The sequence below is a fragment of the Leishmania mexicana genome, chromosome 26, assembly GCF_000234665.1.
Source record: "Leishmania mexicana MHOM/GT/2001/U1103 complete genome, chromosome 26".
NCBI lineage: Eukaryota > Euglenozoa > Kinetoplastea > Trypanosomatida > Trypanosomatidae > Leishmania > Leishmania mexicana.
This window is the reverse complement of record NC_018330.1, coordinates 384,628-408,104: the sequence shown is the minus strand read 5'-3', so window position 1 is coordinate 408,104 and position 23,477 is coordinate 384,628. Positions and strand designations below refer to the sequence as shown.

Below are 23,477 nucleotides of genomic sequence, written 5' to 3'. Positions count from 1 at the left end.
GGGAGGAAAGGGGGAGATATACGCGCACGGACACACACACACAGAGGTACTTGAGAAAAAGAGCCGGTGGGGAGGGGGTCTAAACACTCACACGAGACTGGTCGATAGCTCCCTGAGCTGTACTAAGCGATGGGGGGGGAGGAGGGGGGAGGGTGGTACAGTAGGGGAGGAGTAGGAGGAGGAGGGGGGTAGGGATGGAGGAAGAAGCACACGGCCACCTACGAATGGAAACAACGAATGTAAAACGAAGGGAGGGATCGTAGACGGCGACCCGCAGTTGCTGTCAACCGTACTCGCCTTCTCACAAGGCGGCAAAGTAGTAGCAGCAGCAGCAGCAACAGTGATCAGAAGACAAGAAACAGGGGAAGAAGCAGTAGACAAGCGATCGTCTCACGCGTCGTCGTCGTCACCCTACCTCTCTCCTCCTCCTCCTTTTCCTCCTCTCTCGCCACGTACAAACTCAGTGAAGGGGAGCAAGGATGTCCCCTTCGCTTTCTTAGAGAATAGACACAGGGTCGGCTCTTTCACAGAGAGAGAGAAGCCCGCACCGACAAGAGGTGGCTGGTGGTGCTTGCGTGTATGGGAGAGGGAAAGAAATTAGTAGGAGGCGAGGGGCAGCACTGATAGTCGTGCTGAGCGACAGGCACAAAGTCAACGCCCACAACCACGAGGGAAGCGGAGAAATGGAGCGAAAGAAAAATGTCGATCGGCTATGAGCCACCGAAAGGACCGTGTGCGTACCACCTGTGGCTGTGCGTGTGCCGGTATGTGTGTGTGTGGGGGGGGGCCTTTCCGTGGCGACGTGTGCGAGATTCGCGCGCCAACGGAAAGGGAAAGAGGACACGACGGGAGAGCGATACGCGCTCTCGGAACACGTTCAGCACGAGGCAGGTGCTGCACCAACAACAAAGGTCCCCACCTTCGGCAGCTTCAGTACACAGGCGAGCGTGTGACTGCAGAGGAAGCACACACACACACACAAAGAGGTGGGGAGCCGACAAAGGCGCAAGAAGGGGAAAAGTATGAATTAGCGAAAAAGGAAGACAGCCACACTCGACGACACACCGCACTGCCACCTCGACAGACACACGCTCCGAGAGAAGGGCGGCGGGGAGGGAGGAGGGCGGAGGACGTCGATCAGGCAAGCGCGGCGGACCTGTGGGATGAGATGGGGGCGCACGACGCGAACACAAAAAACGAGAAAATTCGGGAAAACCAAAGGAAAGAATGGATGCCTTCTTCTGCACGCCCAGTGAGACGGCGAGAGAGAGAGACGCGCGCACGCAGGCGGGCAGACACACAGCTTCTCCCTGCTGTGTCACGTCTGCTATGGCGGCGAGCGCAAGAGACGGAGAGCGGAAGGGTGGGTGGGCAGTGTGAGCCAGAAGAAGAAAGGGAAGGAGGGAGGGAGGGAGGGGGACGCGGGTACGATTAAATTTAAAAAAAATCTGGAGAAGATACATAGAGGAAAAAGGTAAGACGTACACACGGGTGGCTCTCGGTAAGGAGGACTGACGGACTGAGATATGTATATATATATATTTACTTATATATAGATCAACGGCAGATGCACGGAGAGGCACTTTGGAGGAAAAGACGAGGAGGAGGAGGGCGGTATGTATGTATGTATGGCGGGAGAGGGACAAGGGGACCTTGATCCGCTCAGACAATACACGCGAGGCTCTAAAGCACAGAAGATACACACACACACACACACACAGCAGACACAGCTCCCGTCGTACACAGACGCGCGCGCGCAAGGCAGACAACAACAAGAAGGGAAGGGAGGGGGTCAACCGAGCTGTGCGCGGCACGAGAAGAGATTGGTAGCGGCGAGAAGGGCGCTTTAAAGACAAGCACCAGCACGAGCTGCAGCAGGAGTCAACGCACGTAAAACAACAACAGAAAACGCTATGTGACCGCTGGCAAGGGGGTGATGGTGGTGGTCAGGCAGGAGACGACAGAGAAAGGAAGAGAACGGGGGAAAGGGAGGGCGAATGATCGAGATGACGACGAAGGCATACAACTGATCAGCGAAGGGGAAGGGGGGCAGGTGATCTCGCGAAAACGACTCAAGAAAACAGAACTCAAAATGTTGAAAGTGAGAGTGCGGTAGTGGGGGGGGGGTATCCATCGAAGGAAAGACAAGACGAAGCAGAAGAAAGCCAACGACAAGATGAACAGACAGACAGACACACCCAGAACATGTATGTATACATATATATATATATATATGTAGGAAGAGTCATGCAGAGAACTACGCGCACACACGGACGCTAAGGAAAACAAAGGAGAAACACCTTGCTGACGTACATATAGCGCTGCGACACGCACGCACGGACCAACCCATGCAGAGGAGGAGGATGATCGCGGGTGGTTGAAGCCGCAACAGAAACCTTCTCCGTCTTTTTTTTCCCCCGTGTCTTCGAAGAATGATGACGAGGGAGAGAAGGGGATGGGTGAGAGGAGGAGGAGGAGGAGGAGGAGGGAGAGGGAAAAGGAGGTCCACAAGCAGAGAGAGGTGGGGAGGCAGGGGGGAGAGAGGGAGGGAGACGGAAACAAATTCTTTCACGAAGAGCAGCAGCAGCAGCAGCAGTACAGAGAGAGGGAGAGAGAAGCCCCTCCACTCCACGCCTCTCCTCCACTCCACTCACCTCACCAAAAACAAAACAAAAAAACGAACGAAAGAAAACGTGCGAAAATGAAAAGTACAGAAAAGTGACGAGACAGAGGCAGAGGGACGGAGAAGGGGAGCAAGAGGAATGACACGCAAGCAGATCAACGCACTTGCGGCACTGATACTTAAGGGAGAGGGGCGGGGGGGGGGGAGAGGAAGAAGCAGCAAGACGGAGTACTTGTAACGAGTTCGTACGCGCAGTGGGACTCAGAGGAACCTATGCAGGGCAAATATAAAGTAAGGAAAAGGAGGAGAGAGAGAGGGAGGGAGCAGCAGCAGCGGCAGCAGCGACAACGGGATCTGTAGGCCTCTATGGGTACACCAAGCACTCCAAGACACACACACACACAATCAATCAACCACGGCGCAACATAAGCTAGCCAGTAATAACTGCCTAAAAGTCAGCTGAAAGATGGCCACACACACCCACACACACCGGCACGACGGCAGAGGAAAGCGCAGCTGGACAACGAAGACAACGCTGAATTTGTAAGAGTAAGCGAAGGCTGTATGTATGTATAGAGAGAAAAGGGGTGGTGGCGGGGCCGCCCGGGAGGGCGGACGAGCGGACGAGCGGACTAGCGGACGGGCGGGGGGAGGCGCACACGACGGCAGAAAAGGGATGAAAAGCAATAAGCAGCAGCAACAGCGTGCGTGCGGGCGGGCGGGGGGGGGCAAACAAATGGAGGAGCAAAAGAGAAAGATCCCCGCAATACGTAGGCAGAGAGGCGGTGGAGGAGGTGGAAGGGCAGGTCGGCAGGTCGGCAGGTCGGAGAAGAGGGCGATGTGCCGACGGCTTCCGTTGGGTGTGCTTGTTTACGGTTCTCTTCGTTGCCTTCTCTTTCTTGTTGTTGCTGCGACGTCCGCTGCGAGAAACTTTGTCGTTGCTTTGGTACACGTCACCGTCGACGGCACGGGTGTGCGGCAGACGCGGTGGAGGGCTTGAACTGAGCGCGCGTGAGAGGAAGAGGAGGGGGAGGGGGAGAGAGAGGGAGAGAGAGAGAGAGGTACACAGGATACAGAAAGATGATCAGCACAGCTGGAGTACACACCAGGAAAAAAAAAACAAAAAGAAACGCACGCACGCACGCACGCACACGGCAGAGAGGTCGAGGCGAGAGAAGGAACCAAACAAGGTGAAAGCGTTCAAACGGGAGATGGGGAGAGATTCGACGCCCGGGCGTGCGTGCGTGCGTGCGTGCGTGTCGATGTGTCGTGGGAAGGAGATGCGGCGAGGACGAGGCAAAGCAAGGCACAGGAGAAATCAAAGAGGCGTCCCACGGGCAACGGGTGAAAATGAAAACAAAGGCAAAGAGGGGGTGAGGGAGAAATGAATGGGTGAAGGGAAGAAGAGTTGGTGGTGGTGGCAACAGGTAAAGGCACTCTATTTGGTTGTATTGAGCTCCAACACACACACACACCCACACACATACGCATACACAGGCACGCACAGACACACAAGAGAAGGGGCTTCGAGTTGAGCTCTGTGATCGCGAATATTTATATATATGTGAATGCGAGTATGATGATGGTGATGTGCGGGCGCATGTGCCCGTTTTGTGCGTGTCGTGCACGGATGGGCTGGGATGGGGGTGGGGGAGGGGCCCAGAATGAGATGCTCAACGGGCAAGTGAAGAAATAGCGTAGCTGGTCAGCAGCAGTACACGCGTCTCGGGTGTCGGTGCTGCGTCGGGAGGGGGTAGGGGGAGGGGTAGAGATATGCACAGAAAGAGTGCGCTGTTGAACCTTCTTTGTTTTTTTTTTCGCTGTTAGAGGCTGAGTTGGAGTTGGAGAGATAGCGAGCGAGAAAGGGCAGCTGTGTGCGCATGCACCGTGCGTGTCAATCGAGAGTCGGCGCCGTATCCGGTGCTGCGAGCGTGCGTGTGTGCCGGCCTCGTATCCCACTTTTGCGCTTTCTGGTTCGCTCTTCGCTCGCAGCGGGCAGAAGAGGGGAACAAGGAGGGTGTGTGCGGTGCGGGTAAGCAATGCGCTTCGCTCCTGAGGCCGTGTGTGACGCTCCCGTGCTGCGTTTCTGTGTATCTTTTGGCTCCTATGAGACTAACGTACACGCACGCGTGCGTACGTATGTATGTGCGTGTGCGTGTGTGTGTGTTTGTGGGTGGGGGAGGGGGGCGGCAACGAAATCGATGAGGGAGAGAGTCAGAGGGCGAGAGAGAAAGAGAGCAAGTGATTTCCTCATGCGCGCACCGCAGCGGCACTGTGTTTGCCTCGGCTGGAGAAGGGGGGAGGGAGGATGGGGAACTTTGCCGCGAGTGGCTGGCACACATCCCCTTATGCCCTCCCTCCTCACTTTACCTCGCCACCACCATGGCAGGCGGAAGCAAACGCCCCCCTCCCCTCCCCCCACAGACATACGCTCATTAAGCTCAGTACTTGCTGTGCGTGAGGCTCGACCATCTTCTGCTCACCGCCTCCATCTCTGGTAGAAGCTGAAGATGACCTTCAGCGCATGCGGGGGAGATCCAGTCGTCGTCTTCGGGAGGAGGGTCAGCCTGCCCCGGCGGGCTTTGCGCAATTTGAAAGCACGGGGGGGGGGAACAAGAAAGAAAAAGCGCGAAGGCTTTTGGGATGCGTTCCTCTCTCATCCCGTGTTCTGTGTGGGGGTTCTGTTCGCATCGGTAGAGCTTAACGATTACAGGCCGTGCCGACCCACCCACACACACGTACACAAGAACAAACACTGCATCCGTCGACACTCGCTACTCATTCTGGGTACTTCTCTCCCCCCGTCCTCCCGACCTCGCTTGCCATGACGACGCACGAAGAGAGAGCGAGCGAGGGACGGGAAGGAATGGACAGTGATGCACTAGATTAAGCGATCGGTTAGTTAGACGCAGTCGAGGCAAACAGCAAAACGAACACTGGAGAACATAGCGCCACACCGGCGGCACACCACCTGTACCCCGTACAGGCATGCGTGAAGACACACCCACACCCACACCCACACACACGCACACAAACCTCCCGAAGGGACACTACCTCGCTGAGGCAGCCAGCTTCAGACGCTCGCCAAGGGTCAGCTTCTCAGCGCGGGACTTCTTTCGAATGGCGTGCACCTGCTTGTCGTTGCGCAGGAAAACGTCGGTGTTCTTCCCTGACGTCTCGAACATCGTCACCTGCTTCCCCGCTGAAGCGCCGGCGCCTTTGGCGAACTTTGCAGAGTCCCGCTCGGACGTCTTCGCACTGACGACTGCCTTCTGCTGCGGCGGAGCGCGGCGCTTCGCTCGGCCACTGCTCTGCACTCCACGCAGATGGTGGCGTGCGTCCTCGTCCTCATCCATTTCTGCAGCAGCAGCCGTGGTGCTGCTCTTACCGCTTTCTCGCTGAACAGCTCGGAGCGCAGCGCGATCACCGCCGTTCTCATAGCTGTCTGCATCGACCTCCCCGCCGACGTCGGGGACGACGGAGAACATCTCCTCCTCGTAGCGCTCCCGACGTGCGGAGGCTTTGGCGCGCCGCTCGTCGATCGTCTGGAGCAGCTTCGCATACTCGGGATTGCGCCGGTCAAGCGCGAAGGAGGAGGCAGCGCCGCCCGCTGCGCGGTCAAAGGCGCGCGCAAATCGCGGATCCGCCTTCGCCGTCGCCAGTGCGGAGTTGCGCTTCGCTCCCGCTGCGGCACCACCGCCAGCCTGCGCGTCCTCGTCGTTCTCCGTGGTTCGGTGGAAGCGGCTAATGCGGTCCGACCACCGCTTTGACTGCCGCTCCTTCGCCTTTGAGGCGACATAGTTGTTGAAGGCGGTGGGGTCCACCACGGCGCGCAGCTCGCGGTACAGGCCGTTCTCGATAAAGGCACCGTGCATGACAGGACGCACCTTGCCACCTGCAAGGTCCTCGGCGGCGATGCCCAGCGTGTCCATCTCCTCCTTAGAAATGAACGTGAAGTCGTCGTACACCGTCGTCGTCTCCTTCTCCCCCAGCTCCTCCGTCATCACTTCCAGGAAGGAGGCCCAGCGCGGGGCGGCGCCGAGTTGCGGGACAAAGTGCACCTGCACCCGCGGCACGTCGCAGCAGATAGCGACCACACCGCTGTCGTCGCTCTCGTACGGCGCCACCATGTTGTGCTGACTCTTGAAGAGGGTGAAGTCCGTGATGTCCGCCGGGGCGTCGATTGTCGTGAAGTTGCTGCCGTCGTGCTTGTTCCACACCTTCAGCGAGCGCGTGTCAGCTGAGAGGACGAAGCTGGCCTCGCCAGTGGCGGTGCTCTTGCCATTGAAGAAGTATGTCTTCACAATGGGCAGACTGTTCATGTGGTCCTTCACGAGAAGCGGCTTCTGCAGGCGGACATCGTACAGCAGTATCTCGCCGCTCTCAAGGCCGCAGGTGAAGAGGAGGCCGCCGCTTTCTTCCGTGGCGATGTGCCGAACCTCGCACTCCTCATCGATGCCGGAGCTGCTGCCGCTTCCGGCCACCTGCACGCGAGCCACAGCCGCGCCGACACGACTATCCCAGGCCTCGATCGCGCCGTCGCATCCAGCCGTCAGCACAACACCGCTCACCGGGCCGTGCCGCCCGAACACCTCCACATGATTCACGCCGTCTGCGCTGCTCGTCTGATAGCTCTCCACAAATGCGCCGGTTTCAAGGTTGATACGGTAGACCTCCGGTGAGACGCCAGCAGACAAGAGATCTGCCTGGAACTGGTTGTACGCGAGGGAGCGCTGGAGATGTGGCACGCGAACCCTGTCTACGATCGCTGAGCTGTGGTGAATGGTGATCTGCCGCCCTTCTCCGCGCAGTGCAAACTTTCGGTAGTCCGGTGAGAGGCACACACCAGAGAGAATGTTCATGTCCGCGTTGAAGCTGAACTTCATGCTAAGGTCATTCACGTCGAAACACTTGAGCCGGTACGGGTAGTCACCGGCGGCGAAGAGATGCGTTCCATTGGCGCACCGGAAGATGCAGCGCGCGCAGTGCGGGAACTCGAGGTCGTGCAGCAGCTCCACGCGGTTCTCCTGCCCGGCCGACGCCCGCTTGTTCTTGTGACGCTCACTGAGCCACTCCGGCAGCGACTTGCCAGCCGTGAGGTTGTACGTCTTTACCGTGTTGTGAAGAGAGACCTGCATGGCTCTTGATTCGCGTGCGGAGCTGTCTCTGTCGTTGTTTCGTGTGTGTGCGTGTGTATAAAGGTGATTGTGGCGCTGCAGAACAGCTGCTGGCGATGCCCGCCTCTCCCCCTCTCTCCCGTGAAGGAACACGAAGAGGGAGAGGGCAGAGAGATGAGCGAAGGAGAACTTCCAAGAAAAGTGGAGGCGAGAGGTGCAGCCGTGATTTCAGTGACACGCAAGCACTCCCAGACTTGACTGCGGTGCTGCAGGAGGAAGGGCGTGGGGAGGGGGTGAGTGATCGGGAAGACATCGAGCGCAGAGAGAGAAAGGAGCACCGGCAGAGAAAGCGAGGTAGGAAGAGCGAGATGCCAGCACCATACGCACGTGCGGGTGACGACACACAGACACCAACATCGATGCAGAGCCGACGGAGCACGGAGACATCGGCACAGAGCCGACGCGCCTAGAATGAGCGGTACTTGCCCCATGTCTGCGAAAAAATTCATTTTTGTCTGGTACTCTTTAGTAGCGAAGCAGTTGACTCGCACAAGGGTGTGCTGGGCAGTGCGCACTTACGCGCGCGGCGCGCGGAGGGGAGTGGTGCTGCGCGTGTGTGTGTGTCTTGCTGGGGCCCACAATGGTCGCCATGTTGCCGGGCGTGAGGAGCGCAAAACGATGCGAGCAATGCAACGATGCGATGCACAGTGAGCCCCGCGCTCGCGCATCGAACGTAAAGGACGAAGGGGGGGGCGAGGGAGAGACAAGTGAAGGTAGACCGTTAGGCTTGCACGGCCTGGGAGGGATAAGGGTGGGGAAGGGTAGGACAGTGTGAAAGGGGGAGGGCGGAGGTGATGTGAGCCATAGAATGCAGCCACCCCGCCATCGACGTACACATAAGCGTTGGCGCGTGCGGTTGCGAGCAGGGACATACGTGCGGAGAGCCGGAAAAATAACAACAGCTGAAGGCAAAGCGAGAGGGAGTTGGTGGGGGTGGGAAAGAGGAGCGACAGTGGAGGGGTGATGACCTTCATCACTTCGCGATGCATGTCCCGGAGATCGGCTACAACTGGACGGCACTGCCACTGGAAACGGGGGACGTCCAAGCGTGTTTGTGTGTATCAAGGGGGAGAGGGAGGGGACGCAAAGCTGCCGTTTTCCTTCCCCTCTCAACGCTCAGCTAGGACGCCGGAGTCCAGACCCGCGAGTCGGCGCATTCGTCAGCTACTAGAGAGGAGGCGCACTGGAGGCTGCTCTTCGATAATGACCATCGCTGAAGGTGAGGGGAGGAGGCGTGCGTGCGGGGGAGGAAGACGGAACGACGAACTCGACTCACTTTCTCTCTCAAGGGGCTCTGCCCTTCGCCCTTGACGGTATCGTCCCCCCCCTCCGTATCACCTCTGAAACCTGGCGCGTGCGCCGGTATTCACGGTGCCCGCGCCCGTACTTTTCTCGTTTCGCAGCATCTTTTCTCTATTTTCCACGTGTATCCGCCTCCCAGCACTACTCTCGGTCTCTCTATAGGAACACTTACGATGCCGTCGGTGGTGTCAGAGCGGCACGAGCAACCATCGGTGAAGCCCCCCTTCCTTCCCCCATCAGAGGAAGACCACAACTGCAACTACATACATGCAGGCCTTTCGAGGCACACACACACACCGTGGCCGTGTTCGAGGCCGTCACCAGCGTCAGCGTTACAAACAAATCGCCCGACGACCTTGCGATGACCACTTTTCCTTGCTTCACTGTTTTTCATTTCTGCTCTCGCTTACCCTGCACACCATCGTCGCTTGTCCTCGGCTGGCGGAGACGTGGAAAAAGGAGAGGAGGATGATGATGGGCGAGCAGCGACGACTCGAACATTGCTCGCTTTCCCGAGTTGTCCACACAGCCGACAGACGCGCAGCGCATCATGACTTCACGCACAGCACCGTCGCGAAGATATAGGATGTGCGTTGTGCGTATGGGGGAGGGGTGGTGGTGGTCATGGGTGGGTGGGTGGGTGGGACAGCCAGACGGACAGAAAACAGCAACGAGCGAAAAGCAACAACATATTAAAACATGCACCGTGACACACACACGCACACCCACGCACACGCACGTGGTACCATACCCGTGTGTGTGTTGTATCACGGTGGGCGGAGAGTGAAGGGTGAACTTTAATAGAATAAGAGGGCACGTGCCGCGATGGAGGTGCAGAGGTGATAGGGAGAGCGGAAGGGATATCGGGAAAGGAGGAGAGGGGGGCGCTCACCGACAGAGCTCTCTCTCACACACACACATGGACCCAACCCAAACCTCTCCTCGATTCACTTCGCTCTGCCCTCTCTCCGTTCGACCCAGCCGTGTGCAGTGCTATCTAGCCACCTTAGTCAACGTCTTCGGCGTGGGGCACCTCATCTGTGTCGGCACCGTCCTTCGGGCCGGCGCTTGGTGGAGCCTCCATGACACGCTTTTTGTAGAACTCCGACAAGATCGGGTGCGCGATGCCCTCGATCAGCTTCGTCTGCTCCATGTACGCCTCCTTGGTCGCTTCCCGGTTGCTCTCGAGCCAGCTGGAGGCAGCGTTGACGGCGGTCTGGATCTTCTGGCGGTCCTCGTGCGTGATTCCATTCTGCACATCCGGGTCATCCAGGGTGGCGCGCATGGAGAAGGTGTAGTTTTCCAGCATGTTACGGGCCTCGACGCGCTCGCTGTTCATCCTGTCCTCCTCGGCAAACTTCTCGGCCTCCCGCACCATGCGCTCGATCTGCTCCTTGCTCAGACGGCCCGTGTCGTTCTGGATCGTGATGGCCTCCTTTCGGCCCCCCGACTCCTCGACGGCGCTCACGATGAGGATGCCGTCCGTGTTCACGTCGAAGGTGACGTTGATGCGCGCCTTGCCGCGCGGCATGGGTGGGATGTCGGTCAGCGTGAAGGTGCCGAGGCACTGGCACTGCGAGACCAGCGGACGCTCGCCTTCGTACACCTTGATCACCACGTTACGCTGATTATCGGCGTTGTTCGAGTACGTCTGCGTCTTTTGCACTGGCATCGTCGAGTTGCGCGGGATGAGCACGGACATGACACCGCCGGCTGTCTCTACACCGAGCGAGAGCGGCGTCACGTCGAGCAGCAGCAGCCCGTCCGTCTTGGAGGAATGACCGCCGGCGAGAATGTGCGCCTGCACCGCTGCGCCGTACGCAACAGCCTCATCGGGGTTGATGGAGCGGTTCAGCTCCTTGCCGCCGAAGAACTGTGAGACAATCTGCTGGATCTTTGGGATTCGGGTCGATCCACCGACGAGGACGACGTCGTCCACGTCCTGCGGTTTCATATCCGCATCTGCCAGCACCTTCTTCACCGGCTCCAGGCACTTCTCAAACTGATCGCGGCACATCTCCTCGAAGCGCGCGCGCGTGATCTTCGAGAAGAAGTCGTTGCCCTCGTACAGCGCGTCAATCTCGATGTTTGCCGTCGTGGAGCTGGACAGCGTGCGCTTCACGCGCTCGCACGCCGTGCGCAGGCGGCGCGTGGCGCGGGCGTTGCCACGGCAGTCCTTGCCGCAGCGCATCTTGAGCTCAGTGGCGAAGTAGTCGACGAGGCGGTTGTCAAAGTCCTCGCCGCCAAGGTGCGTGTCACCCGCGGTCGCCTTCACCTCGAACACGCCGGACTCGATCGTCAGCAGCGTCACATCGAACGTGCCGCCGCCAAGGTCGAAGATGAGCACGTTCTTCTCTCCCTTCTCTGCTTTGCGGTCCATGCCGTACGCGATAGCAGCGGCGGTCGGCTCGTTGATGATGCGCAGCACGTTGAGGCCAGCGATGGAGCCGGCGTCTTTCGTCGCCTGGCGCTGCGAGTCGTTGAAGTACGCCGGGACGGTGACGACGGCGTCCTTGACGGTCGTGCCGAGGTAGGCCTCCGCCGTCTCCTTCATCTTCTGCAGCACCATAGCCGAGATCTCCTCTGGGAAGAAGGTCTTGGACTGACCCTGGTACTCGACGTTGATGACCGGCTTGCCATCCTTGACGGTCACCTTGAAGGGCCAGTGCTTCATGTCCGACTGAAGGTCAGGATCGTCGAACTTGCGGCCGATCATGCGCTTCGCGTCAAACACGGTGTTGCTCGGGTTCATGGCCACCTGGTTCTTCGCGGCATCGCCGATCAGGCGCTCTGCCTCGGTGAAGGCAACGTACGACGGTGTCGTGCGGTTACCCTGGTCGTTCGCGATGATTTCCACCTGGTCGTTCTTGAAGACGCCGACGCACGAGTACGTCGTGCCCAGGTCAATGCCGATGGCGTTGGTAGACGACATGATGGGCGCGCACGGTATCCGCAGCACACTGGTGGAGAGAGAACAACGACGGCAACGAGCAAGCAAACAACGGGTGAGGAGGGCCGGATCTAAAAATGCGTGTGATAGGGGGCGCCGAACGTCAGCTGCACAGCTCTCCGTGCGTGCCGGGTAGCCTTGTATCTCCCGTATGCGAAGGCAACGTGCGTGCGCGTGCACTGCTGACCACGAATACCCTTGGCTGCAACTCCACCGCGTTCCGAGAGGGAGGAAGACAGGCAGAGAAGGGGAGGGGGGGAGGGGTCTTTCACGGAAAAAAAACGAAAACAAAAGCGAGGCGGTGCTGATGCTAGGAAGGGATAGATGTGCGTGTGCTGGCGTGGACACAGCGAAGGGGATGGTGGGGTGGGGTGGGGGTGTGCGAGGGAAGAGAAGGGCGATGGAAGGTCATCGTCGTTGTGCGACAAGAGGCAGGAGGGAGCGTGTGGAGACACAACGGTGGCAGCGCTCAGCCCACTGGCACATGGCGTTTGCGGCTCGCAAGAAGCGAAAGGATGACAGAAAGTGCCAGAGAGCGAGCGTGTGCGGGGTTTCATTGATCCGTCGCCGCCATCACAGGCGGTGCAGGTGCGCAGATTGCCCCACGTCCCAAACACTCCGAGAGCCAGGCAAACGGATCCTCGACGCGGGAAGAGGGAAGGGATGCTGCGAGTATGTGGTGCTCTCACATTGAGGCTCTTGCGAAAACGGCACTGCCACGAAAAGATAAATGTGGGAGGTGCGCGCGCCGCGCCGCAGTTCTCGCAGTAACATTACTCCAGGAAAAGGGTTCCCCAGAGGGTGTGCGCTTCGCACTCCCTCATCCAACCGTCAGCGGCGGCGGCCATCACAGCAGCGCTACCCGCGGCTACGCACGCACCGACCCAGCCCGTGCTTCGGAACTCTATACGACGGACAGTTACACGGCTTGCAGGGATCGTAGACCCGGCCTTCGCGCCACCACCCACATCGGCGCAAGCCTGCTGCACTTCTTGAACGGTGGGTACAGGAAACGGAACATCCGCCACGTTATATGACGCGCTGGCGCTGCCTGGCACGCGCACATCGTCGTCAACCGCGCTCACCGCCGCGCAGCAAGCACAAAGATGACGTCGCATCGCGTGCGCAGCAGCTGGCGCATAGCCACGGCGACACGGCGGTGGCCCATCGCCCGCTTTTGAGAGACTGCCGTCGTTCGAGGAGGGGTGCAGCCAGCTAGAGATCCACGCCGCCACCGTGCAGGTGTTGGGGAAAGCAGACGCACCGGCTGCGACGGTCGCCGCCTCCGATGCCGGTTCCGCGGTTGGCTGGGTACTATCGTGCGCCTCCACATCCTCTGTGCGCCCCTTCTTCGAAATACGATCGTGCTCGGAGAGGGGCGACGTGGTCGGCAGGTGTGCGTTGTCCGCCTCTTCGCCACTGCGACCGGCGGCAGCGGCAGCACCAGCGGTAACAGCCGTGTGTGGCGCCAGTGACATGTACACGGCGGTACTGGCGTGATAGTCGTCTGCATTAGTGCCGAGGAGGTGTCCATCGAGCAACACGTACAGCGTCTCAGAAGGCTTCCGGCGTACCTGGTAGCAAACAAGCCACAGGAGGTCATGGTAGAGCGCCGCGTCCATCACCACCGGTGCGGCCGTGTTGGCGAGGCCGCGCCGCAGTGGCCCATGACCCTGCCCGCGCCGTGATGGCGCACATACACAGCACTGCAGTAGCTGTTGCGCGGCAGGCACAACGTGCGGGGATGTGACGGTGATGGCGGTGATTCGACTCGTCTTCTCCCCCTTGTCTGCTGCTGGACAGCCAACCTGCACACTGCAGCAAAGGCATCCGCCCCCGGCCTCCAAGATGCGCTCGATGGCGCGCACCCGCGATGATGTGTCGCAGCTCTCTGCATCCGTCACGCCCGCCTTGGCTGTTCGCGTCCCGCGCGCCGGAAACACATTCACTGCATGAAGAGAGGACAAGAGAACAAAGCTGCTACCCTCGAAGAGGCGCTGACGTGATGGGCTATCGGCGAACGGCTGTCCCGCATCCCCACTCTCGACGCTGCCGCCTGCTGCCTGCTCCCGCATCTGGCGCTGCCGACGGCACTGCTGCACCAGCGCCCGCTGCAGCGGGAGCATGCTGCCGCTTTCCGACAGGCACCCCGACGCCGGTGCACGTGGCAGCACCTCCACAGTCCACTCGTATGTAGGCAAGGCCTTGCGCAGGCGCGCCACGCAGAATGCAGACACCTTCATCGGCGCCGCTGCAGCCGTGGCTAGGGCCTGGTGCCGCTGCGGCTGCAGCTGCAGCGTGGGCCATGGATTCCTCATTAAACTGGTGGTACTACTCTTGTCGCTCCAGCAGCAGGCACCGTCGAGGACAGCGACGACGCACTCCAGGAACCCCGGCCGCACCACCCAGCACCCAGCCGCCACCGCCACAAGGACACTTTCACGGAGGCTCATTTGGTGCGTCACCAGCACATCGGCGTCCTCGCAGCGAGCCACGAAGCGGAGAGGCGGTGCAGGCCGCGGGCCCCAGAGGGGTAGAGAAGGGTCGGGGGCGACATCAACGCTGCTGCAGTGGTCGCCCGCTTTCACAGGCGGTTCTGCGGTGCGCAGCCCTACGCCGATGTGCGGTCTCGGCTCCACCCCGTCGCGGCGACGCATCAGGGCTTCGAGAGCCTCTTCGCATCGGCGCATGCGCGCTTCTCGGTGCGGCAAGTCATGCAACACATAGATGCGCAGGCACTCCCATGTGCACGATGTCGCCAGCGTTGCTCGGGGGCCAATAGCGGCCGCGGTACCGGCGCCGAGGGCAGCCGGCTCGGTGTGCGACGGTGACGTTGCCGGCGCAGGTAAAGGCGAGGGACGACGTGACAGGCTCAGTGGCCGGTGTCGGGACCACGGAGAAAGTCCCTGTGCATTGCTGTCCGTGTGTGCACATTGCGCTTTGGATCGCGGTTCCTCCTCGGCCACGTTCGCTCCTCCATAGACATCTCCCACCATCGTTGTCGACGGCGGCGACTGATAGGGTGGCGAGGAGGGCCGTCGTGGCGCGCTACACGACCCAAGACGATGGCGCACAGCCTTGTGCTCCAACGATGTTGTCGTCCCTGTGGACGTGGTTGGCCTGGGAACGGGTGGGGGAGGGGCTGTGTCAATCACGTCTGGCGCAGGAGACACGCCTTTAGTGTCGTCTTCATGCTCCGCCTCTTCGCAATCGCCGGCCAGCAGAGGGGTGGCGGCGTCCTTGCAAGGGCCTGAGCCAGCAGCAGTCTGCCCGTACGCCTCAGCTGTTGCCTCGATAAAGGTGGTGGGCACCAGCACATCGCCGTTCATGAGCTCCGCGTCTGCGCACGCCACCACCGCGATATCCTGCCGCTGCTGTTGCGAGTCAGGAATAACATCATGCATCCATGAGAAGGTCGAAGACCCACTGTGACGTGGCTCCTCCAGCTCCACCTGGACGCGCGCGTGGCTGGCGCCCTGCTGCCCTCCAGCTGCCCGGCTACGTTTTTCAGCTTTGTGCTGCTGCGCAGTCCCAGCGACCATTCCAATCGACTTCGGCCCCCTCCCTTCGGCGAGCTCGTCCGGTGTTTGGGCGCTCCACACACTCCCCGTGCAGTCACCGCCCTGCGGCTGTCGCTGCTTGGCATCGGCTTCTTCACAGCTGATGGCCGTGGCGCTGCTGACGTCATCGGCCTTTGCTTCCACGGTGCCGCCACGGCTCAGCTCGGTGCTTCCGCCTAGCAAGTTCGGTAGGGTGGACCGCGGCGGAGGCGGCGCGCCTGCACCCGGCGCAGCAGATTCCGCATCACGGGAGCCATCGACAACTCCTGTCAGTGTCCTCCACCTCTGCAAGTCCGCCACAGAGCTCTTCGTGTCGATGGCAAGTTCTTCTGTACGACGACGCTGCTTGTCGGGGCTTGTAGGAGCTGGGTTCTTGGTTGCTGATGAGGTGTAGGCAGCAGTGGCAGCAGCAGCGCCACGCAGTGTACGACGCCGTGGCGTTGAAAGGACATGGCTGGCACCTACCGTGGAACCCGGTGTCTCCGCTGCCGTCACCTGCAGCGTTGCTTCAGTCTTCGACGGCGTGAGCACCTGCGTGCACTGCGACGGAGATGACGTACTGCGCAGCCGCTGCGGTGTATCGGCGTCAGGATCAGCGTGCGTGGCGATTGAGCGCTCGCGCCAGCGGTGCGCCGATGACGGCAGCGGCGTGGATCCTGGAGAGAAGAAGTTGAAGAGGTTGCCGAGGTGCTCCACGTAAGCCTCCGCGTCCTGCTGCTCGAGCAGCGAGCGGGTGTTGTGTTGTGAAGCAGATGATGAGCAGCGACGGCGATGCTGACGGTGGTGGCCATGGTCGCCAGCGGACGGAGTGCCGGCACTGCAAGCACGAAAGCTCATGGATTGCGAGGCAGAGTGGGGGCTGGACAGCATCTGCGGGCAAGGGGGAGGCGGCACCGGTGAGGAGAGAGGCTGTGGCGGCAGAGACTGTTGACGGTGTTGCGCGACGTTACCTGGCGGTGGTGCGTCTCTGACGGGAGGTGTGCATGGCTCTACGCCACTGTCGCACCACGTCGTCGTCGCAGTGGAGACGCGCCGCATAACCGGCGTGCGACACTCGTTGTGCGCTTCCGTTTCGTTATCGCCTCTGTCGGGCGGTGAGCCGTAGTCCAGCAGCCCAGGATGCGGCGGTGTGTGTGGCGCCCCCGACTCCGACGCGCCGAGTGGTGGGATCCGCATCCGCTTGCGGTGCCGCTCAAGGTGCGGTACCATGTCAGTTGCGTGTGCCGTCAGAGCACCAGACGGTTCTGGATTGGCGGGAGAGGGAGCGGCTACATGGTCCCGGTGCTCGCTCGGGCGACGGTGGTTCGGCGCTCGCCACGGCGGCGGCGGCCTTTGTGCCTGTGCAGCTCGTCGGTGCACCGCTGTGCGAGCGGCCTGGGCGGAGACAAACAGTGCTTTCTGCTTCTCCGCCTGCACAAGCGCGAGCAGGTCGGCCGGTGGCGCGTACCCCGCTTCATCCACGAAAGCCCCCCATTCGACGCACGCTGCCAACCACTCGAGGACCACTAACGACACCTCGTCGCGCGCGGCGCAGCGCGCAACGCTCTCGATGCTCTCCATCGGCCAGTACGGAAAGAGTCTGTCGCCGTCACTGCTGCCGACCACGGCATCCCTTTTACCCACCACGTCGCTTGTGAACGCGTCGCCGAGAGTGCCAGAGAGGATGCCGCCTACGTCCACAGAGACGACGTGCGTCACAGCCGACGGCGAGAAGGTATCGGCGACATGGCCGCCCAAGGCCTCGACCGCGTTGCGAAATCCCAGAAGCAGCACGCGGAGCAGCGGCAACAGCGATGCATCGGGCGTGAGACGAGGCTCGATGGTGGCCGTCGTCGCCGGCGGAGAGGCTGCGTCAATGCGCGACCAGCACCTCTGGTCCCCCGCAGCCGGTGGCGTGGGAAGCTTCCATAGGACCGATATGCACACCCCCACCGAATCCGTTTTGCTGTAGCGACGTTCCAGCACCCAGCTTGAAAGCACTGGCCTGCAAGGCGGCGCCGGCGCTGGGCCAACACAGCCGCTGACAGCGGTCACAGCACCAGCGCGCTGCCGTTGCCCCGCTTCTTCACCAGTGCCTTCGGGCACGATGCTTCCTGCGACGTCGAGGCGTAGCCGAGTCCCCGTGTGCCGTGCCGCGGCTTTCTGCGAGGGTGCGCTACGGCCTCCGCGCTGCTCGGGCTGATGGTGAAAAAGGCGCATGTCCGGCGCGCTGGGGATCGACATCTCAAATAGGAAGCAGCTGTGCGGGTTGAGGCAGTAGCCGACGGCGACGCATGCAAGCACGTAGTCCATCGTCACGGCAGGGAGGCGGTGAAGAGCGTGAAGGCGCTTGCAAGGTGACGCTGACGCTTCTGGGGCGCGCTGGAAGCTGTGCGGAAGCAGACACAGCACCGGCGCCTGCTGGCATAGAGGCGACATCAGCTGTAGCTTTGCCGTGAGGCGGGCCACCTCCGCCGCGTTCGCCTGCTCTGCGTCGGCGCTCGCGCCCACGGCGCCGTTGCACCCAGAGGGCATTTCGTCAGGAGTCTGGCGGCTTGTCTGGTGTGCGGCCTCGACGTTTTCCATCACACGACGCAGCTTTTTCCGGAGCTTCGCATACGCGACGCCGCGGCGTAGCGCACGCGCAAAGCACTGCGCTTGCTGATCCTGCTGCGCCTCAGCGCTTGTAGCCGTCACGGCCACTGAAGGCTGCTGCTGCATAAGTGTTTGCCAGTCGTGCGCGGCTCGCTTCTCAACTCGGCCGCCGCCGTAGCGGATGAGGCCACGCACCACAGCCCAGTCCACACGAGTGTACTCGCCTTCGACGCAGCAGAAATAACACGCTGCAAGCGCCCTGTCGCGTCCTTCACGGTCGACCTCGGCAGCGCCGGCACTCCCGTGTGCCTCGCCGCCGTCACCCGAGACACGGAAGAGCGCGATGAGCTGATTGAACCGACGTCCTGCCGTCTCCAACGCTTCGTTGAAGGAATGCTGCGCATCCGCCACGCTAAGGCTAGTCTTCTCCTCGTGCCGATGCTGCTGCGCAGGAGACGCTGTCGATGCCTGGACTGAAGCCGCAGATAGAGATGTCGTCGCTGCCAGCGAGTTGTCCTCCTCCACAGGTGCGCTTCTGGACGCCGGCAGCTTCGCAGAGTTGCTTAGAGCCTGGTGCGCACTGTGGTGCATCTCGCTGCGCTTTACCTGTGCTCGCGACTCCAAACCAGCCGATGCAGCTCCTGCTGCGATGTCGTGGAGCCCCTGTCCCGCTATTGGGGTGAGGTTGCTTGCCCACGTGGCAGGTGCCTGCCGCAACCGTATGTAGTACTTGAGGTCTGCCATGTCCGGTAGTTGATCAGGCGAGAGCGGCGGGAGCGGGTGAAAGAGCGGCCGCCGTGCGAGCGCTGCACTCTCCTCGGACTCTGTCGCTGCAGCAAGGTGCTCCTCGAGTAGCGCAACGAGCGTTTCTGGTGGTGTAGTGGCTGCCGTCCAACACGTGTCGGTGTAACGTCCTTCGCTGTCAACAGCCAGCGCATGCGCGACACCCCGTTGCGCCGCCTCCGATCCTGCCGCGAGCTTCGCCGCTTCGCAGGCCTTCTGCGCCTCTGACGCCGAGTCTTCGAGCCATTTGAGCGGGGCCATACGGCTCCGCGGAATACCGCAGACGTCCGCCAGCGCCCGCGCCACCGAGGCGTCCATCTCCCAGTACCGTATGGTCAACGCCGCACCATGGCCAGCGTGGTCGCAACGGTGACGATTCGCGCCGAAGCTCGAAGGCGACAAGGCACTGCGGTGGCGTGCGGGTCGCGGCTGCCCCCACTTCTTGTCTCCCTTCGTGCCTCTCTCGTCATCGCCTGAATCGACGGCGGAGCGCATCGTGTACCGCTTCTTGGTGAGTAAGCGGCTCCCAAGAAGAACGATATCTGTGGCGGATGTTGGCACAGGAGAGCGCAGCAGCCGGCACTGTTCACACCATCGCGCTGTCTTGCGCAGCTCCAACTCGGTGCAGCCGAGCACACATATGGTGAGGTACGGCGGATGCATGGCGAGCAGCGGCAAAGCTTGGCGTGCTGCGGTGGCGCCGCGAGCTCTCGTTTCGCACGCATCGAGCTGCTGCGCGGATGCCAGCTCCAGCCCACCCACCGCCACGCAGGACTCCACCAAATCCTGCGTGGCGGCTAGTAGTTCTCCGCTGTCCACTATTGCCTGCGACAACGCTGCCACTCTGTCGTCAGGTCGCATCACAGCGGCGTACCGCGGTGCCGCTTCTCGCGAGATTGCTACGGCATCCCGTGCCGGCAGCTGCGGCGGAAAACGCTCTGCGCTGCAATGCATGGCGTAGGGCACAGCAGTGTGTTGCCTAAGCGCCGCTGCCTCCGCTTCATCGCGCTGCCCACATGCGACCGGCTCGTCGGTGCGGCTCGACCGGCGCGGTAGCGCGGGCTCACGGTGAAGGAGGGCGTTCGTTGTCCACCGAGGCGATGGGTCTACGGCAGCGCTGCCCCACGTGGCATCCGCCGTCGCCGTCAGCACCTCTTGGCGAGCATGGCGCCCCTGGGATGAGGACCGTGGAAGAGGTCCAGACCCGGTGGTCGCGCTGTAGTAGTCCGGGAGGAGAACCTGCAGTGTCGACGGCTCCTCCGCGTCTGCATTAGCGAGGTCCTCTACATCGGCTGTGTTCACTGTCAGCCTCTCCAAGACAGCTTGCAAAGGCGGCGATACAGTGGTCGTAGTAGTTGCAGCTGTAGTCGGCGTGGGGGTAGTACCCGTGAGATGGTCGGCCGCCTTGGTGACGTCAGTTGAGCTGCTAAAACCTCGGTAGGCGTCCGCGCGTCGAGTCCGCTGTTCGTCAAGAGAGGACGCCAGCGCGCAGCTCAGCAACTCCTCCCACGCATCCAGGTCGGACACCGTCGACGCCGAGTCGGTGCAGGACGAGCAGGACTGCATGGAGTTGTCCCGAAGGGCGATGCTGTCGAGTGGGGCCGGGGGCGTTCTGTCTTCCTTGCTGTCATCTGCCGCGCCTCCGTCGCTCTGGAGACCGCAGCCGGCTGTCGACGTGTCACCTCGGTCGGTAAAGACGGAGAGGATGCGCGCCCACTCAGAGCTTCCCCCAGCTGGTGCGCCCACACGACAGACATTAACAATCGCGTCAAAGTCTCTGCTGTCGAGCGCGTCCGCGAACTGGCGTTGGCCGTCCTCCACGTCGTCGTGGCAGGGCCGGCGCGCCTTCGAGCTCGACTTGTGCATCACCGCTTCTATGCCGGGCGTCCACGTCGGAGGCGGCAGACGGTCCAGACGCAGCATTGTGAACAGCTTGACGTAGTCCACCACCGGGACGTCGAGTTCCAGCGCAAAGCGCACCTTGTCAGTCAGCCACGCTGCCTTGGGCCCACCGACACGACTGCCAGGTGCTGCCATCTCTGCACCCGAGCTCTCCATCAGACCCGCGTCAGTGCGCTGGACATCTGCGTGACGTAGGTGCTGGTTAAGGCGTCTCTGGGCCGCGTCACCTTCTCGGTCAGAATGGAGAAGTCGCTGAAGTGCCTGCACGCACTCCGTGCTAGTTAGCAGCACGTCGCACTTGTACGTGAGAGAGGGCTCAACAACTGCCCCGTGCGCGGTGCACACGCTGTCTATCGCCGCCTTCTCTGATCTTGACAGCCCAGTGGTGGAAAAGGCGTACCCATACAGCCATGGCACGGCATACAGGTCATGGAGGGAGGCAGAGGCAGCCGCGCTGGTCCCGCAAGCGCCGCCGCTGGCGGGCAGCGCTGGGCATCCCATTGCCACCCACTTCGGCAGCACAACTGGTATTCCTTGGCGAGCGGCGAGCAGCCGCTTCCTTGTGAATCCGCGCCGTGCCACCAAGACGGTTGTCGAGCTCGTCAGCTTCGATTCGACCCGAGCCCCTGGCAGTGCGGAGACCAGCTGTTTGCACACAGAGAGTGAGTCCGCACAAGGTGCCGCATCACCGCCTGCGGCGTGGGCAAGGGGATTGCCGTATGCATCATGGCCCTTATCCTCGTTCTCTCGCCACTCATCCTCGTCGCGGAAACCCGTGAAGGAGACGAGGCAGGTGAGGCCTGCGCTCGCTGCGGCAGAGGGGGATGAAGAGAGGGGCTTGCCGCCTGCGCGTGCTTCACCGTGGCTGTGCAAGTGCTCCTGCGGCTCGCGAGTCGTCTGCGCATCCTCTTCCGCACCTCTGTTCTCCCCGTGACGATCTTCCGCGTCGCGGTTGCTGCGTCGCGGCCCATGCAGGCCAAGCTGGTGATTCTTGCGCGTTTCTAGGTTCGGCTTCACGGCCGCGAGAACCTTTGTGTGCGACGGGAGCGGCTGTGTGCGGTCAGCCATGGCCAGCTGCGAAGGAACGCGTTGGGGAGGGGCGTGGGTCGAGGCCACAGCGGATAAATAGAAAATCAACGAGAGAATAGGTGATGCGACTTGCAAACGATGTCAGTGTGCAGTGGGGGCAGACGAAGATCGAGAAAAGCTTCTGTGTATGTGTGTGTGGGGTGGGTGGGGAGGGGGGAAGAGGCCGCAGTGCATGGAGAAAGAGGAGGATAAGCACGAGGCAGTCGTGATCTATGAGCGGTGATGGAGGCGATATACGCCGTATAAAGCGAAGCGTAGGAGTGCCTGCACGTCGCGTCTATGCGCGCAGTCGTGTGTGTGTATGGGCTCTCTTTCCTGTGCGTTGCTCGGCCTATGATGGACATCTATGAGCAGATAGGCCCCACCTCTTAGAGAGGCCGACAGAGGTCGTCTGGTCGCGGCGCTTGTGCGGGTGCGAGCTCGGGATGGGGGCGCGTTGCACTGCCCCGAAACTGGAAACTAAAGCAAGGCAGAGAGAGGGGGGGAGGGTTGACGATACGCCTTCGGCTGGCAGGTTGGCCTTGAGGTGAGGAATATGTGCGTGTGCATGTACTTTCCTCACCGCTACCGCAACTGTTTTGTGCGCTTCTCTCTCTGGCACACCCACCCCATACTGAGGGGGGCGAGCAGAGGAGGAAGAGCTAGCATGGCCCTGCCCCTGTCTCTGTCCGAGTACGGGAGAGGCGCGGGAGAAGCGAGGCGGGGTGCGCTGTTCCCCACACACGCACACTTGTCCTCACAAGACTGGAAAAGCAACCACACCCCGGAGTGACCGCCGTATGTGCAAGTGTGCAGCACGTTTCGTTGCACCCCTTCCCCCCTCCCTCCCTTTTCTGCGGCGAAGCAGGCTCCTTTTGATCACGCATGAGTATGTCGGCAGCATCCATCCATGCGCAAGCGGTTTCCACCGCCTCTACGGCGTACTTTATCCCCCTTAGGTGTCGCGTAAGATGCACAGGCATGGAGCAGCACGGCGGAGCACCAGTGCGCCCACCCCCCACCCCTCCCTTCTCTCAAAGTATGTACATGTGAAACAAAGTGAAAAGACGTGAGGGAGGGAGATGATGGCGGGGTTCGCTGCACCATGTGCTCATGCGTGTGCGTGCGTGTCCGTAAGTGCCCCACTTCCATGAACACTGGATTCATTCTATCCTTTCTACATGCGCCTCCACTTCGAGACTCAGCTGCGGATGAGGGAGGCAGGTACCAGCAAAGCCGTATCATGGCCGCACTACCACCACCACCACCAGTGACCAAGCCGCCGATGCGGATGCTCTGCCTCGAGCTGCATCGCTCAGCGCAGATATAGGAGAATGGGACATCAAAGAAAAAGGCCGACCATAGCAGCTGCCTTACCGCCGGGAAAGCGAATGCTGCGCCGGGGGAGGGGGAGGGGGCTGGTGGCGTTGGCGTGTATCTCTGCCAGCCGCTAAGTCGGCGGTTGCCGCCAGTGACACACCAGCCACCAGAAGCGTCACCACGGCAGACACCAGCAAGGGCACACACCCCTACACCCC

At 61.3% G+C, this 23,477-nt stretch overlaps 3 protein-coding genes across 3 annotated transcripts; all 3 read right to left on the bottom strand.

Annotated features, from left to right (window-relative positions):
- Positions 1–5,673: 5,673 nt before the first annotated feature.
- On the bottom strand, positions 5,674–7,761 carry LMXM_26_1250 (conserved hypothetical protein; the record flags this gene model as incomplete). The annotated part of the gene is made up of 1 exon (XM_003876377.1): positions 5,674–7,761. The coding sequence occupies one exon, from the start codon at positions 7,759–7,761 to the stop codon at positions 5,674–5,676; it is 2,088 nt and encodes a 695-aa protein (XP_003876426.1).
- A 2,347-nt stretch (positions 7,762–10,108) lies between these two features.
- Positions 10,109–12,034, bottom strand: LMXM_26_1240 (heat shock protein 70-related protein; the record flags this gene model as incomplete). Its single annotated transcript, XM_003876376.1, has 1 exon — positions 10,109–12,034. The coding sequence occupies one exon, from the start codon at positions 12,032–12,034 to the stop codon at positions 10,109–10,111; it is 1,926 nt and encodes a 641-aa protein (XP_003876425.1).
- Positions 12,035–12,825: 791 nt separating this feature from the next.
- Positions 12,826–21,939, bottom strand: LMXM_26_1230 (conserved hypothetical protein; the record flags this gene model as incomplete). The annotated part of the gene is made up of 1 exon (XM_003876375.1): positions 12,826–21,939. One exon carries the CDS (start codon positions 21,937–21,939, stop codon positions 12,826–12,828), a length of 9,114 nt encoding a protein of 3,037 aa, XP_003876424.1.
- Between the last annotated feature and the right edge of the window lie 1,538 nt (positions 21,940–23,477).